The following is a 16,775-nucleotide window of genomic DNA, read 5'->3' on the forward strand; positions in this document are numbered from 1 at the left end:
TCTCACGAAAGAAAAAAAAAACAGAAAACGTGTTTTTTTCCTTTACGAAAGAGGCACATCCGTGCCTCTTGCGAAAACACAACCGTGCCTCTCGCGAAAGCAAAACCATGCCTCTCGCAAAAGAAAAAAAAAACAGAAAACACATTTTTTTTCCATTTCGAAGAGGCACGGCCGTGCCTCTCGCGAAAGCACAAACGTGCCTCTCGCGAAAACAAAATCGTGACTCGCGCGAAAAAAATGCATTTTTTTGCGCAAAAAAATTATTTTTTCCGAATTTTTTTTTGTCGAAAAGCTAGAGAAGACCTGTGGAAAACCAAAACGTCAAAAAACCCCAGAAAAAACCCGTTTAAACGGCCGAAAAAGCGTGCGTAAAAATAAAAAAACAAAATCCGGAGGGAGCGCCCAGAGCGCGACACGTGACGAATGGCTGTGAGCGCGCCAAGTGGCGCTGATCGTTGCGAGGCTCCCGAAGGAGCGCTCGTTAATTAGTTGCTCCCCTCTATTGGACCTCGATGCGCTTCTTGGAATTTTGGTCTCTTTGTCTGTGGGCCTTCATTCTTTTTTTTTCTTGTCCAATAGCTTAGGGCTTGCCTAAAAAAAAGTAGCTTAGGGCAACTCCAGCACGGATCATCTATTGGCACACAAAATACCCACATAATATAAAATAGTACTTTTATATAACTTGTGCGCAAGTTTTCAATATATTATAATTTTTACATAAAAGAAAAAAAATATAATTTATTTATATTTCATAGTATAATACTATTTTCGTTTTCAGTTTTTGTTCTTTTTCGTTTTCAGTTTTTGTTCTTTAATTTAGGCTTAAACCATTCTCAAATTCATTTTTCCTTGTAAATAAAATACTTCTACTTGGAACACAGGGATTCGGAAATTTAGAAAAGGCACCGGAGATGATTACACAAGTGGAACTCATTGTTAATCAAACCTAACTGGTACGTACATAGCTTCCAAGTCAACTAATCCGAAGTTCAACATAATTCATCTTTGCTTCTCAGGCAGAGAGAGATGGGGCCGGATTAGTACCTGCAGGCTGCTTATGAGCAGGTGACAATCTCGATTTCAATTTGATAAAACCCACTAAAAAGATATAGACAACAGCTGATATCATTAAAAAAAATCTCACAACAGTGTGTGTGTGGTTTTGCGGTAGGCACTAAAAATATCAACAGCAGCCATTGTCCTAAAAGGATTCAGGCATTACTACATCTCAAAGAAAAGAAAAAACAATAGCAGTGACTAAATAGCTGTTACGCTCTACTACTAAGCAAGGAGACTCGAATCTAAATAAAAGCAACTTCTACATAATTTCACTTTGTCCATCAGTAACTCCTACAGAATGTGTCATAAATTTTTTTGTACGGGTTACACCAAATTAAGAAATCAAGAAATATGCATGGTATTTCAAGTAGCAGCGAACCTCACTACCATTTCAGTAGGCTGGAGCTTGGGTACAAATCTCGACACCACCAATTAAAATTTAGGTGAAAGTAAGGTCATGGAACTTCACTAAATTATGAGTATTTAAATTAAGGCACTCTGCTACCCAGGTCTGCTGTGACTGTTACCTACACAGCGACTTCACTGTTGCAGCAATGAAAACGGTAATTTTCTTTGTATATGTACTCCCGATCAACCTGTATGGAAACAACAGAAAATACCAGAGGCAACGACAAGGAAAGCTGTTACCAGATCATAAACAGCGGCAATCTGACAATCAAAGCATAAGAACGCCAATACAAGGAAGCACTTACAAAGAATCTGTAAACAAGATGACAAGCAGAAAACAGAACATAGAACAGAGGCAAAATATAACCATGACTAAATTTTCCACATGATATTGTTTCCACTAGTTTGCAAACTGTTGGACGGAACTCTCTACGGTTCTGCAGCTATGGACAGTAATTGTAAGACGTGAATTCAACTAATGACATGAAGCAATGAGAGAAAGAGAAAAGCAGGTGCAGAATTTCACTAACGAAATCAACCAATGACCAGAAGAAGCAAATCTATATCAAATTAAAATACATGGATTTCTTACTAACAAAAATAAATCCACCAGGTTGAAAGAGGAGCAGTTCTCCCAAAAAAAAATTCAAAGAGTAAGCCGAGTTTGAGGCTACATGCCTTTCTTAGTGGAAGGAGAGCATGAGCTGACTGCCCATGTCCACGCGTGACACTACCCAAATCACTCTTAAAATCTGAACATGGGAAAAAATGGAACTGACAACACATAATTCGTTCAACCATGATTTAGAAAAAAATTATATAGTTAGATGAGACCATTCAGCCATGTTATCCAGGCGGGCAAGGAGTTCGGCTACTTACAGGTACGGGCACACACTTTGTTTTGTCAGACACTGCTCCGGCTCACCACTGAGGGGGTGACCCAGATGAATCGTGAACTACTACTACCCACCATGCCCAGACCCGACCGTCAGCCACGTTTGGCTTCTTCCCACACTGCGGCCCCCACCTCCTCACCAATCCCAGGGTGTCAGAAGTTGGCTCCTCGTCCCACAGTACCCGATGCGTTTGCCATCAACTTGGGCAACAGATGGAGTCATTGAGATATGATCGCCAATAGCAATCGGTTGCTGGCAAGGGTCGAGCACCATGTGGTCACCAACTTCATAGCAGCGAGGTTATTGGTGGTGACCCTCATCATGCCCAAGATGGAGTGCTAAACAGGCCCGACGCCGTAGACGGTGGACGAGGCAAGGAATCCGGCCAAGTACTGGGAGTTCATGGAGGCATACAGAGAGAGTCCTGGAGTCCTTCAAGATCCACCACCACCACCATCTCTATTTCTATGAGTTTGGGTTGCATATCGCCTCCCCTCCTGGGCTGTAATTTCTCTCCTTCCCAACTTATTTCTCCTTTGGCTTTGATCGTCTTTTCTAAGACCTGCAGTCACTCAATAAATTTGTCTTGCCACAAGCTTTCATATTTTTGATTTCGTTATTTCATATCACATACTAATGGTCGGAGTTCTTATTCAGTCTTGCAAAAGTAACAAATAAATTGAAGGAACTGAAGATGCATTACTAACTGCAACAGAATAAAACTAGAGCAGAACTATCCGTAAGAAACACGCTGATAACACCAGATGATAGGTCTCCTATTGTGTGAGCAGTATAGAAAAGGAACAGAATTTATATGTCAAGATAGCGGATGTGGATACTCCCTTTACTTTTGCAGGTTGCCGATACTATATATGTGCAAGTTAGAAACTATATATGTGCACCAACACACTGCCGGTTTCTGAAATGGTTCACCTCATAGAAAAGGAAAGCCAAAAGATGAGAACTCATGGGCATCTGAACAGTAATTACATCACAAAACACAGCAATTTGCCACTCTATGTTAGAATGGAAAACCGGTGGAAGATTTCAGTGTCGTGTAACGGGTGGGCAACAGGTGGAAGGTCTCAGTGTCTCAAAGTCTAATCTAAACATCAAAAAGTTAGTACTAATTGACATACAATGGAACCTAAGAGACAATGAAATGAAAATAGAACATGCATGATAGATAAATTTTGGCATGGAAGCAGATCATACTGATACATTTTGGTGGAAAATGACAGCACGTTACTCTTTTGGTTTCTGGTTTCATGAATGCTGGTTTCATCGCAAATTGGTCTACCCACACATCCAATTTCCATGATATTCAATGGAAGTCTGACAACATCAACATCTCAGGGTTCAGGAATTAAATTGCCAGCTTCATAGGGAGTTAGCATTTAGCAATGATCAAGTGGCATGTAACAGGCATACTACAGAAAACAAACAACATCATGTATGGCAAAGAACACTGAAACAGCTTACATGCAGGGTGATAACTTTGTTGCGCCATATACTGTAACCAATTTCAATAGCCCTTTTTTGTTCATGTAAATCTGAAATTAGTTGGCACTTCCCCTTTGCAAGCTGCTGCATAATCTTCAGCGAGGTGTGGCGCGGCTTCCTTGTGAGGACATATGAGCTTCTCCACAAATACCTTGTCAGTCATCTTGACCGCAGAATATAAGCTCAAGTCACGATCTAGCAGTCCATTTTTCTTGAGGAACTTGATAACATAGTACCGGGGTATGAGTCGGCCCTCCATGCTATAAGAAAGTATTTCCGGTCGATGAGCAATGTACACGGGTTCCACCCCCACCTTATAGAACAGGAACTCGGACCTGCGCTTCAGAGATTCCTTTGACTTCTCCAGCAGAATCGGATACTTGCGCATAGCAATGCTCACTTCGGCATCAGACCACCTGAACGTACTCTTCAAGTAGTTCACTTTGGCGGCAATCTTCTCCTCGTTGAGAAACGCGACAGCCCGTAGCGCTTGCCTGAACATTCCAGTGCCACGAGGTACACCCAATCTTTCAGCACATGCCACCATTGCCCGGACGCGCTCCGGGTTGGTGGTGAGCATCCTCGGTACAGGGATACACAGCTTGGTAATATGAGAATCACCTAGCCCGCACTCCCTGAGAAACACAACATTGGGCTTGACAACCTTGTCGAGGTCCCACGACAGAAGGCGGGGTGAGTGCTTGAGCAGCCGGAGGAAGTTGTGGAAGGAGCCCAAGAGGAGCAGGTAGTAGTGCAGCCTGGAGACTATGGATCTACAGCGGAAATAGGCGTGGGCGAGCGAGACAAGGCGGGCGATGTCAGAACGCGACAGGCCGAGGCCGGTGAGCCCATCGACCACCGGAGCCAGGGTTTTGTCCACTTTGGCGCATAGGAGTTGCGGGTCCTTGGCGACGACCGCGGAGACGTTGGCGCCGGAGAGGCCGAGGCCGGCGAGGAAGGCGAGAACGGCGTCGGGGTTGGCGGGGGATTTGAGGTGGAAGAGCTTGGTGGAGGCCTTGAGGGCCTGGGGCCGCGTGAGGCCGCAGGTGTCGACGAGGTACTCCTCCACGGCGAAGCTGCTAGGGCTCGGGAAAATGGGGGATGCGGATGCGGAGAGGAGGCGAAGCAGAGGGAAGATGGCAGAGGCAGAGGTGGAGGAAGGAGAGAGGAGCCGGAGCATGGCGCAGGATCGACGGCGACGGCGGCGGCAGAGATGTGTTGGATGGATTGCAAATGCTACTTGGTGTCGTCGGACCAGAGTGAACGAGTTGTCGTCCTTTTGGTGATTGGACCCTGCGTCTGCGTGTGAATGGGTTCGTGTCCACATTTTTTTTGTCATCCATTTTTCTGGTTCTCTTTATATTTTCATTTCCCCACTTTTTGGTCCACGTCATTTATTTATTTAGGAGTACTTTATATGATATATCTGTTTTCTTGCATTTTTGTTTTGTTTCCGCAAATAATTTCATTTTTGGATTTTCACTATATACAATGTACTATCTTTTTCTTTACCACTGCTTACATAAATGGACATTTTTTCTTCTACTATCTACTCCAGATAATGGACGCCAATATCTGGCGGTCGGTCGCCTGGGAGGGGGAGGCTCTAGGGACTGAATTCATCGCTGGGGCGATCTGCTCCCTTGTTCGCCAGGGCGGACCCCCATTGGCTCATAGGCCCAATTTACTTTTTCCTAAATGTCGTGGACGAAAAAATATGTATTTTTCTTGTAAGAACACAGAAAAAATGCCACCGTATTAGAAAAATGACATGGACCTAAAGGAAGACATCTTTTAATAATAAAAAATATCATTTCTTAATATAAAAATCTCATCTCTGTAAAATTAAAAAAAAGACATCTCTTAATATAAAAATCCCATCTCTTTAAAATAGAAAATGACACCTCTTAATAATTTAAAGCGCCATCTCTTAATAAATAAGAAAGGTCATCTCTTAATCCAAAACGCCATCTCTTTAATATAAAAAATGCCATCTCTTAAAAACTAAAAATGCAATCTCTTACGGAAATGCTAACGCCCACACGTGTGGGCGTTCACCACCTCGACCACACGCAAGCATTACCGTTGGCAACTTTGTGCACGAATCTTGGCACAATCCGGTCGGTTTTCTGCGCCACGTAGGACGAGGCACGTGTGCGGTGTGCGAGGCAGTTCGCCCGCACGTTGGTTGCCCTCCCGCGGTCAGCGGTTGCCACTCGGGGCGTGCGGTGGAACTGCTATGCGCCCGCACGCCACGCTCCGACCGCGGTTGACGTCAAACACGTCGCACACCTCTGCCCCCTCTCCCTCACGGTTCCATTTACTCACCCCGCACCGCATTTACTGGCACAACCCACTCGCATTTCAAACCATTGGAGGAGAAGGCGAGGGGAGAAGGCGGCGGTGGAGGCGGAAGAATCGACGGTGTTCGCGGCTATCGGTGGTGCTCGCCGGAATAGAGCGGCTTCACCGGAGCGCCTGCGGGTTGAAGGTAATGCTCGCTACAACTCTCGCAATCCCTTCCTGCATTTTCCCCCTTCCCTTCCTGTTCGATTCCTCGATCGAGATTCTTAGAGATTCAGGCGATTCGGCGATGCGTCGGTGTTCCCGCCGGCGGCGAAGTCGCCTGCTAGCCGTTTTTGATGGCACTGGGCAGTTTCGTCGCCGCCGCGGCGACGGCATCGTCGGTGTGGTTATGCCTGTTCGGAGGCACGCACTAGTCTTGCCTTTGGATTGGGAAGGTGTCTCCCGTTTTGTTTGATGCGCATTGGTTCGAATTTGTGTTTGCAATCAGTTCGGGGGAGAACTTTGAGGTTGAATTTGAAGTCGCTGTAGTTGCCATTGAACCCTAGATCTAGTTAGTTGGGTTTTGAAACTGTAGTATGAGGCGAACTTGGTAGTTTGATTAACTATCATGATTGATGGCAACTAACTTCCTGAACAAATGTGATAGTTGCCACAAACGTGTTTTCCCATGCGGCAACAAATTACTGAAATGACTGTGATAGTTGCCACAAATAAGCTTTCCCATGCGGCAACTATTTTATTGAATGACTGTGATAGTTGCCACACACACGCTCTTCCATGTGGCAACTAAATTTGCTGAATTATTGTGATAGTAGCCACAAACATGCTTTTTCATTAGTGGCAACTAATTTTTCTGAATGATTTGTGATAGTTGCCACAATCGATAGTCAATGCAGTTTCAGCAGCCAACTGCACTGGACGACAACTAATATGCACATCAAGTGTGCCTGTTGCCACTTGGATAGTATATTCATGTGGCAAATAGAATGTGAACACATTATCTGTTGCCATACTACAGATAGGACAGTGTGGCAAATTGGCTGCATAATGTGCCAACCAAATTTGCATACCAATTGTGTCAGATGCCATACATATGCTTTTGCATGTGGCAAGTTTTTGGCTGACCACATCATGTCTGTTGCCATGCTACAGTCAGTACAATGTGGCAAATTCATTGTACTGTACGCACAATTTTTTTTTGTTTTTGCCACAACGACTTTGTGATATCTGAACACATTGTGGCAATTTTTCAGGTTCTTGATTAGATGTGGTTTAATCGCTTTGTTGTAGTATGTGTTGCATTTCAGCACGGCAATTTCACCCTAGCACATTTCTGCCGCTGTGGCAGTTATCACCGTGGCAATTTTTTCAGGTTCTTGATTAGATGCTTACCTATCGCATTTACATTTCCACCATGACAATTTGGTCTGTTCCTATCTCAGCAGAATGGCTCGCGGCGATCATCAAACTGATGACGATGATTTCATGGATCCACCACAGCGTAATCGGGCAACTGCACGGAGAAAAGAGGGTGATGAGGTAAATGTACACACATCCCCTCCTCTCAGCATGGCAACAACTGATCACTTTTTTGCAAAACATGGCAACAACTGATCACTTTTTGTTTGTTTTTTGCAGAAGAAGAAACGTATTCGCAATAGAGCCTCTCAAGAACGACTGACTACGTTGACTGACAGATTCATCGACGATCAGAAGGGAGCTGCTGCTGCGATGGGTATGCAGGCTATGATGGATGTCCGGTGCACGAACCTTGTCAACCATGTATGCGACTGGCTTGGTGAGATCTACGACCCCGCCTCCAGGGAATTCCTGATTCCGGGACGTGGAAGACTACCGTTGAACGAGGAATCGGTGTTCTGCATTTTGGGTGTGCCTCGTGGACATATCAATGTCCCGTACGAGGTCAATAATGAGATCGAGGAAGCGATGTTCCCCCGTTTGTTTCCTGGGTTGGAATCCATGCCGAACACGTCTGCAGTGGAAGATTCGCTGCAGGCCATGACGACGCATGGAGATGTTTTCAAGATGAAGCTACTCATGTACCTCATCTCGGCTGTTTTCGCGCTGACCACTTCTCTTCGCCCAAGCAACATGCTTCTCCATCCTGGTGAATGATCCATCTTTACTACTTTATTTTCCTTCAAACTTTTGGCTCTGATGTCATGTGTAAAGCTAGTGACTGCCAGTGTTTTTTGATGTTTTTTTTTCATTTGATTTCTGATGCGGCAACCTTTTTTGTCTTAAAATTTTGTGTGGTGCAGGCGGATCTGGAAAATGTGAAAAACATGAATTGGTGTAAGTTTATCGCCGACTTCCTGCACGATGCATTCTCAAGCACTATGTATCAAAAGGGTTGTCGACTGCATTTAATAGTATTTTTTACCAGTTCTTTCTGTGAACACTGTTTTTTAACACACTTTTATTCATGCATGGCAACCTGATCATAACAAGATGGCAACCTGATCATAACAAGATGGCAACTGCCATAATGACAATATGGCAACTGGCATAATGACAATATGGCAACTGCCATCATATTATTATGGCAACTGTCATCATACTATGATGGCAACTGCCATTATAGCAACATGGCAACTGCTATCACACTATGATGGCAATTAGCACATGCAGATGGCAACTTTTCCTTTTCTTCTCTTCTTCATGCACATCAACTTGATTATCATGGGAACATATATTATCCTGTTTTTTCCACACAGTACCCAAGATGGCAACTGATATTTCTTTCTTTTTAAAATTGTTTTGCATCAGCTCATGTACGTCGACTGTCTTGATCTGTCCACCGTGGATTTCACTGGGACAGGAGGCCCGCCACCTGCGCACAAGTTTGCTGTTTCTGCGTGGACTATCAACGCTGTCAAGGCTGTGCTTGCCGCAGACAAGGCTACCGACACCACATATGGAAAACTACAGGTTAGTTCTGGTTCCTTTTGTCCACACGGCATGCTTACAATTTGGCATCAGGCAACTATCTGTGGTTCATAAGAGATGACTACCTTTGTTATCCATGGCTGTCTGAGTACTGTATCCATGTCTCACTCCACATGGCAACTCTTTTCATTCGTGCTGAAACTTACATTCTCTCTCTTACGTCCTAGCTAATGTTTTTGTTCTTTCCAGCTGATGGCCAAGCATGCTATAGACTACATCGTGTTTGGGGGGCCTCAAAACTTTAGAAAGTGGATGGACGTGCACTCAACTCCGTCTTGCCCTGCCGAGGTAATCAAAAGATCTACATCTATGGTTTGCCGTGGAGTATTTTTTTATGTCGTGCAAGTGATTGCAATACGGGTGGTTGTTGATGCTTCTTTGTTTCGTGCACAGGCGAGGGCACCTGTTGAGCATCTAATAGGACAGTTTGCATCCGGAATGACCGGCTTGCTCGGGAAGTTGGTTGAGGGGTGGACGTCCCTCAGTGGCTCTGACAGCGACGCGGTTGCGAGGCAGTTCACTTCATTTGTCCCAGAACATACACATCGGCCAACCGGTTGCCGTGGCCGGTATGACTACAACAGTTCCCAAGAGCCGGCTGACACACAAGATGAACTAGGTGGTGATGCTGGTCTCAGCAAGGATGACGATGATGACATGGAGAATGTTCAACATGACACCGATGATGATGAACATGCTGAAGTTCGCGCAGGTGGCAACAAGGGCAAGGATGCAACAGATGTCCCCCAACCGGAGAAAGTCAAAGAACATACGGCTGCGAGAGGCGAGGGGGTGTTGCCATCAAAGAGGGGGAGGGCTCCAGAGGGTGTTGGGCAGGGTTCTCCTGGCAAGAGGTCTAGGACCGATCCCGTAGCTGCTAGGAAGAGGTTCGGCTTTAATTTTAGTTTTTTGCTTTGCCTATTTTCTTGGAACAGACTCATCCTTTTTTTGCACTTGTTTTTGTCAAGCGCGACAATGAGTTTGCTGACTGACAATTGCCACCTTTTTTTCATCCATCTCATACGTGCAGCGAGCCGACAGCTGGTGGATGAGCAGTTACGAAGAAACAGGCGCCAATGCCAACCCGTGTTTCTGCTCGGTTGAACAAAGGCGCCCCCATTGCCGGTGACACCCCTTCCACCAGGTCATCTCCTCGCACGACGACGACCAACATCGGGGATCCTGTCGTGTTGCCAGACCTGAGGAAGGCAGTCAAGAAGTAGGTTTTTTCCATGCTCTTTCATTGACATAGCGCTATATTTTCTTGATTTTCCAATGCGTCCGTTTAGCTTGTCACATTTTCTTCTGTCATCGCCCCCCACGTGGCAACTGCTGTTTTCCAAATGATTTTTTCCTTCCTTTTTTAAGTGTATGGCAACTCCTATTGGTTTTTACATGGCAACTGGCATCTAGGCCAAATGGTAACTCTTACTGTACCTAATGGCAACTGCCATCTTTACCGTTGGCTTGTGAGCTCATCCCACACCTAGGTTCGAAATTGCATTCATGGCAGATCAGACATTTTTATCATTCTTCAAGTGGGCTAACATGGCAACTGCTGCTGGATTTTGTATGGCAACTGCTAACTATGACACATGGCAACCCACGTTCCCCTTACATGGCAACTACTAGCTTTTCCACTTGTTTTTCATTTTTTTAAGATTTCTACCATGGAAAACATATTTTTGTTCATTTTTAATACCTTTTTCATGTGCTTTATTTTTTTGCAGGGTGAAGAAGACTACTACGTGCGGGGCCAAGCATATCAGTAAGGACCCGCTCGAACGCCTGCATTCAAAGTTGTCAATAGGGGGCAACTCAGATGTACATGAGGCGCCAGACGACAATACTGCTGCTGCACCGTCAAACGCTCCCACTAACTCTGATGCAAGTGGCCGACCATCTCCGTCGGCTGCAGATGTGCAGGCTAGAATAGCAGGCATCCGTACATCGGGGAGTGACGAGTCGGTATCTGCCAGGATAGCTGAAATATTGCCAACTCTTCTGGTAATGAAGGATGCTGCTGTGAGCCATGCCACCCCATCAGCAAGCGTTGAAGTGGACGCCCCCGAGACGAACCTAAGCAAGGAAGATTCCCGCTCATCTGACACTGATTCCAAGCGCGTGCGTGGTGGCACTTTTGTGTCCACGACAGAAGCGGCCGAGGTGGTGGTTCACAATGATATGCCATCTACAAGTGATAGTCCTGGCACAACAGCTCCAGCTCCTATCGGTGCAGATACTGCTAAGGCAACTGTTTCGCGTGCTGGTCTTCCACCTAGGCGTCGTAGCCCCCGCAAGCAACCAACAGACATACCCAATGAACCGGCTGTAGCTAGGAGCAGGAGAGATGAGTCTGGTTATGTTCCTGCGTCCACACTGTTCCCGCCACCTGCCAAAAGCAATGTGATGGAGAAACCAGAAGACCGGAGCACAACTGATGCAGGTGTCAAGCCGGGCACGAGTGACGCAGGTGAACGCTCGGAGCAGACTGCGCCTTTACCCGCAGTGGAAATCCCCAGCTTAAATCTGCGCACTTCCAGGCTCCCAGTTAATGTGGGTGTCCCCTACAGCCCAAACAAGAAGATTGTCATGAAAGCTGCGGCTGATACCGCTGACAACACGCCCCGCCCTGCAAATAAGCCCGATCATTCTATAGCGGCCGATTCAGATATGTTTGTCGATCTTTCACCCTTGGATTCTGCCCCGCAAGTCGTTCGTGGTCCGGCCAGTAGGCATGAGAGGCACCCAATGGCCTTCACCCCACCGAGCTTCAGCCTTGGCATCAGTCAAGATCAACCGGTGGTGCAAGATCCTATGCCAGTTGCCTTTGCTTTCCCGGGAGGCATGCCAGCAATGATGGCGCATCCAATGGTCAAGGGCAGGAAGGCTGTCAAGTTCGCAGAGCCGATAGTGCAAGGTACACTTATCATATCCTTATGATTTTCTTGTATACATCTTTGTAGTTTGACTTTTGTCCCAATCATATTTTTTGGGGGTTCTCACTTGTGATGGAAACTGACATGTGATGACATGGCAACTGGATTTGATGCACCATGTCACCTACATTTTTTTGCTGCCATGCTGCATTTCACATTTGGGCAACCACGTGGCAACTGAAGTTGATTCAACATGTCAACTGTAGTTGCTGTCACACGGCAAATACAGTGCATCACACATGGCAACTGTATTTGCCGCACCATGTCACCTGCATTTTTTGTTTCCATGCTGCATTTTTCCATATGGCAAGCACATGGCAAGTGGAGTTGACACAACATGGCAACTGTAGTTGCTGTGACATGGCAACTACAGTCCAACTAGATGGCAACTACAGTGTAACTACATGGCAACTGTAGTTGCTATGACATGGCCACTGTAGTTGGACTACACATGGCAACTGCCCACTTTTTGTACCTACATCTCACATCATGCACCCTATCTTCTCACAATCCATCTGTTTTTGATTTCTAGGTATCCTAATCCACTTTTTTTATCCTTGCAGCCACCCCTGAGGAGATTTAACCGTCACTTGATGAAGCTTACCGCGGGATCGAGGAGGCAGCATTGCAGAGGAGGTCCTCATGAGGGCAAGCGCAATCAAGTTCCAACGTGCCTGCAGATACGGTATCTGAGGATACCATTAGGAGTGCCACCCCTGGTTCTGTGAGGCAGCAGAGGGTAGTTCACCCACCTCCCGCGGAAGACTACGAGCCCGAATTCAGGGCCACTAAGGAACAAACCCAGCTGTATGATATTGTCAAGCGTTTTGGAAATGCGAGGTCCAGCAGCAAGCACATGAAGGAGCTGGAAGCGTAAATGACCACACCCCATATTCTCTCATTTTGCTTTGCTCCTTTTTTACCATTCATCTTCTTTTTTTGTACTTTCTATACATGATCCGCTTACGTTTTACTTCTTTCATTTTTTACCTAGTAGGCATGATTCTTTCATGTCATATCGTTTTCATACAGCTCATGTTTGGACAGAACCAAGGTCATTCAATGCAGAGCAACGTACGTCGACCTGGGTGATCTTGCCGAGTCCGTGAGGCCAAACGGTAAAATGTCGAAGAATGTAGTTGCATGCGGGATCGACTACATCAACAATCACAACGATGTGTGTGCTGACAAGATAATCATGCATTACAGTGTGACCTGCAAAATATGGGATGGTGACTTCCACCACAAAATCCTGAGGAAGAATTTTGCTCCACGGTGAATTCAAGCTCACACTGAAGAAATATGTGAGTACTCCTTCCCTGTTTGCACTGTTTTTTCACATGGTATGGTTTTTTGCCATCATCTGCACTCTGTTTATGTGGCAGATGTTTTCATGTGGCAACAGCTGCCGTGCACACTGACTTTTTGATTTTTGCATCCCGTGCAAACTATGTGGCAACTTCATAGTAAAATACACGACAAATTTTGTTCATACATGGACGACAACTTTCTTTCAACTACCCCCACCGATAACCAAACATTCTACGTGATTCTATTTTTTTTTGTCCCTCTGCTGTTCTTCATGTGAACTCTGCTTCTCATTTCCTTCACCTTTTAAATGCAGGTCATGTTCCCCATGTTCCAGGAGCTTGCACCACATGACCCACACGACAAGTGTGGTCACCACTATGCGATATGTCTTGACCTGAAGAACCAACGTATTGAGGTGCTTGATTCAATCCGTTCGGAAGCTGATGCAGACCTTACTACGCATGCTGAATTCTTCATCAACAACCTCAAAGAGACATGGAACCGTCACTACGAACACTCAAAGGTCCAGATCAGGCATTTCCCGACTGAGTACGTGGCAACTGCAAAGCAAGGGAACACGTAATTTCTTACCCCCCTCCTTCATGTGCCATTTACATCAATCCAACCCCTCTTTTGCTGTCACATCTGAATTGAAGTCTATCTTTGCTATGTCTGTCCTTTTTGCGTGTTCATCTGGCTCTTTTTCTTGTGCAGGACGGACTGTGGCTTTCACGCGTTGGAATACCTTGCAAAGTGGGAAGGTAGACTTGTCCCCGCTGTCACAGCTGCAACGGTCGTTGAGCTCCCGAAAATCTACACATGGAACTGGTTGACGAATGAAGATTTCAACAAGCGGTCCGGAGCACGCGAGTTCGTGGAGGAAGCTGTCAAGAAAGTCATCAAGAAGTACAAGTGATCACGTGGCGTTACACACCTATAGGACCTTGAAGTATGTCTAGAGGGGGTGATTAGACTACTTGACCAATTAAAAACTTAAGCTTTTCCCAATTTTATAGTTTGGCAGATTTTAGGTATTTTAGGACAAGTCAAGCAATCATCAGACAATTCAAGCAAGCATGCAAAGAGTATATAGGCAGCGGAAATTAAAGCATGCAACTTGCAAGAAAGTAAGGGGAAGGGTTTGGAGGATTCAAACGCAATTGGAGACACGGATGTTTTTGCCGTGGTTCCGATAGGTGGTGCTATCGTGCATCCATGTTGATGGAGACTTCAACCCACGAAGGGTAACGGCTGCGCGAGTCCACGGAGGGCTCCACCCACGAAGGGTCCACGAAGAAGCAGTCTTGTCTATCCCACCATGGCCGTCGCCCACGAAGGACTTGCCTCACTAGCGGTAGATCTTCATGAAGTAGGCGATCTCCTTGCCCTTACAAACTCCTTGGTTCAACTCCACAATCTTGTCGGAGGCTCCCAAGTGACACCTAGCCAATCTAGGAGACACCACTCTCCAAGAAGTAACAAATGGTGTGTTGATGATGAACTCCTTGCTCTTGTGCTTCAAATGATAGTCTCCCCAACACTCAACTCTCTCTCATAGGATTTGGATCTGGTGGAAAGAGGGTTTGAGTGGAAAGCAACTTGGGGAAGGCTAGAGATCAAGATTCATATGGTAGGAATGGAATATCTTGGCCTCAACACATGAGTAGGTGGTTCTCTCTCAGAAATGGTAAGTTGGAAGTGTAGGTTCGTTCTGATGGCTCTCTCCACGAATGAAGAGGAGGTGGAGGGGTATGTATAGCCTCCACACGAAATCTAACTGTTACACACAATTTACCAAACTCGGTGGGACCGAATCATCAAACTCGGTCAGACCGATTTAGTAAACCTAGTGACCGTTAGTGATTTTCGGTGGGAGTGACATGCATCTCGGTGAGACCGATTAGGTTAGGGTTAGGGCATAACGTAATCTCGGTGAGACCGATTACACAAACTCGGTGAGACCAAATTTGGTAATTAGCTAACCAGAGAGTTGGTCAGGTAAACTCAGTGGGACCGATTCGCTCTTTTTGGTGAGACCGAAATGTTACAAAAAGGAAACAGAGAGTTTGCATTGCAATCTCGGTGGGACCGATCGCTCACCTCGATTAGACCGAAACGTGACGAAGGGAAACAGAGAGATTGCAACCCCATCTCGGTGAGACCGAGGTCCCTATCAGTAAGACCGATTTGCTTAGAGTTTGTGGCAGTGGCTATGACTTTTGGAATCAGTGGCGCCGGATAGAAAGAATCGGTGTGACCGATTTTGGCTTTAGGTTTAGGTCATTTGTGGATGTGGGAAAGTAGTTGAGGGTTTTGGAGCATATCACTAAGCACATGAAGCAAAAGGCTCATTAAGAAACACCTCATCCCTTCTTGATAGTATTGGCTTTTCCTATAGACTCAATGTGATCTTGGATCACTAAAATGTAAAATGAAGAGTCTTGAGCTTTTGAGCTTGAGCCAATCCTTTGTCCTTGTATTTTGAGGGATCCACTTTCATCATCCATGCCATGCCATTCATTGAGCTTTCTTGAAATAATAGTCTTGGAATAGCATTAGCTCAATGAGCTATATGTTGTTATGAATTACCAAAACCACCTAGGGATAGTTGCACTTTCAATCTCCCCCTTTTTGGTAATTGATGACAACATATAGATCAAAGCTTCGACAAATGATAATAAAATTTAAATAACATCGTCGCTTTGAGAAGTATGTGATAAGCAAGAGCTCCCCCTAAATTTGTGCATGGTTTTAGATTTGCTTTGGACTGCAAATGCACAATGAATTAGGCTCATGGGTTACTCTTCCATGTCACATACATCTTGGTGGAGCGCTCAAAATAATAAACAATGAATACATGCACTCATCACCAAGCATAGTGAGTGATCACATAAGATAGATAGGATAATATCAAGCATGCATAAGTGTAGCTTATGATCAAACACATGATCATCAATGTCTCACAAGCATAGTATCTCAACCAAAAGCAAACAAAGATGGAAAAACCACCAAATAAAGCAAGAGAGAACAAAAGCAACACACTCTCTCTCTCGAAGCCTATGATCTATACATTTTTCTCCCCCTTTGGCAACAAGTTACCAAAAAGTTCATAGAAAATGCATAGTGCTAGATCGACTCTCAGGCTTGATCTTCTGGTGGTGGTGTCCGGATAACGCCAAGGACGAAAACTTCAGTTGAAGTAGATGGAGCTGGAGCTGATGTAGGTGCTGGAGCTGGTGCAGATGAAGTTGCTCTTGTGTCAGAAACTGGCACAACAGATGACCTCTGGGCTCTAGGCACTCTGGCAAATGCATCCATTGTTGTTTTGCCCTTCCTCTCCTGCATGTCATCTTGTAGTTCCTCTACTGCAGATTGAATCTCA

The 16,775-nt window shown here is 45.4% G+C and overlaps 1 protein-coding gene across 1 annotated transcript; it reads right to left on the reverse strand.

The window, feature by feature from the left end:
• Positions 1-3,579: 3,579 nt before the first annotated feature.
• On the reverse strand, positions 3,580-5,046 carry LOC119320633 (transcription termination factor MTERF15, mitochondrial-like). Its single transcript, XM_037594642.1, has one exon. The coding sequence runs from the start codon at positions 5,044-5,046 to the stop codon at positions 3,907-3,909; it is 1,140 nt and encodes a 379-aa protein (XP_037450539.1). The 3' UTR covers positions 3,580-3,906.
• Positions 5,047-16,775: the final 11,729 nt, after the last annotated feature.

Source organism: Triticum dicoccoides, chromosome 6B (assembly GCF_002162155.2).
Source record: "Triticum dicoccoides isolate Atlit2015 ecotype Zavitan chromosome 6B, WEW_v2.0, whole genome shotgun sequence".
NCBI classification, from domain to species: domain Eukaryota; kingdom Viridiplantae; phylum Streptophyta; class Magnoliopsida; order Poales; family Poaceae; genus Triticum; species Triticum dicoccoides.

Coding starts and splice junctions, on each gene's coding strand:
- LOC119320633 (XM_037594642.1), bottom strand. CDS start 5,046: ATGCTCCGGCTCCTCTCTCCTTCCTCCACCTCTGCCTCTGCCATCTTC.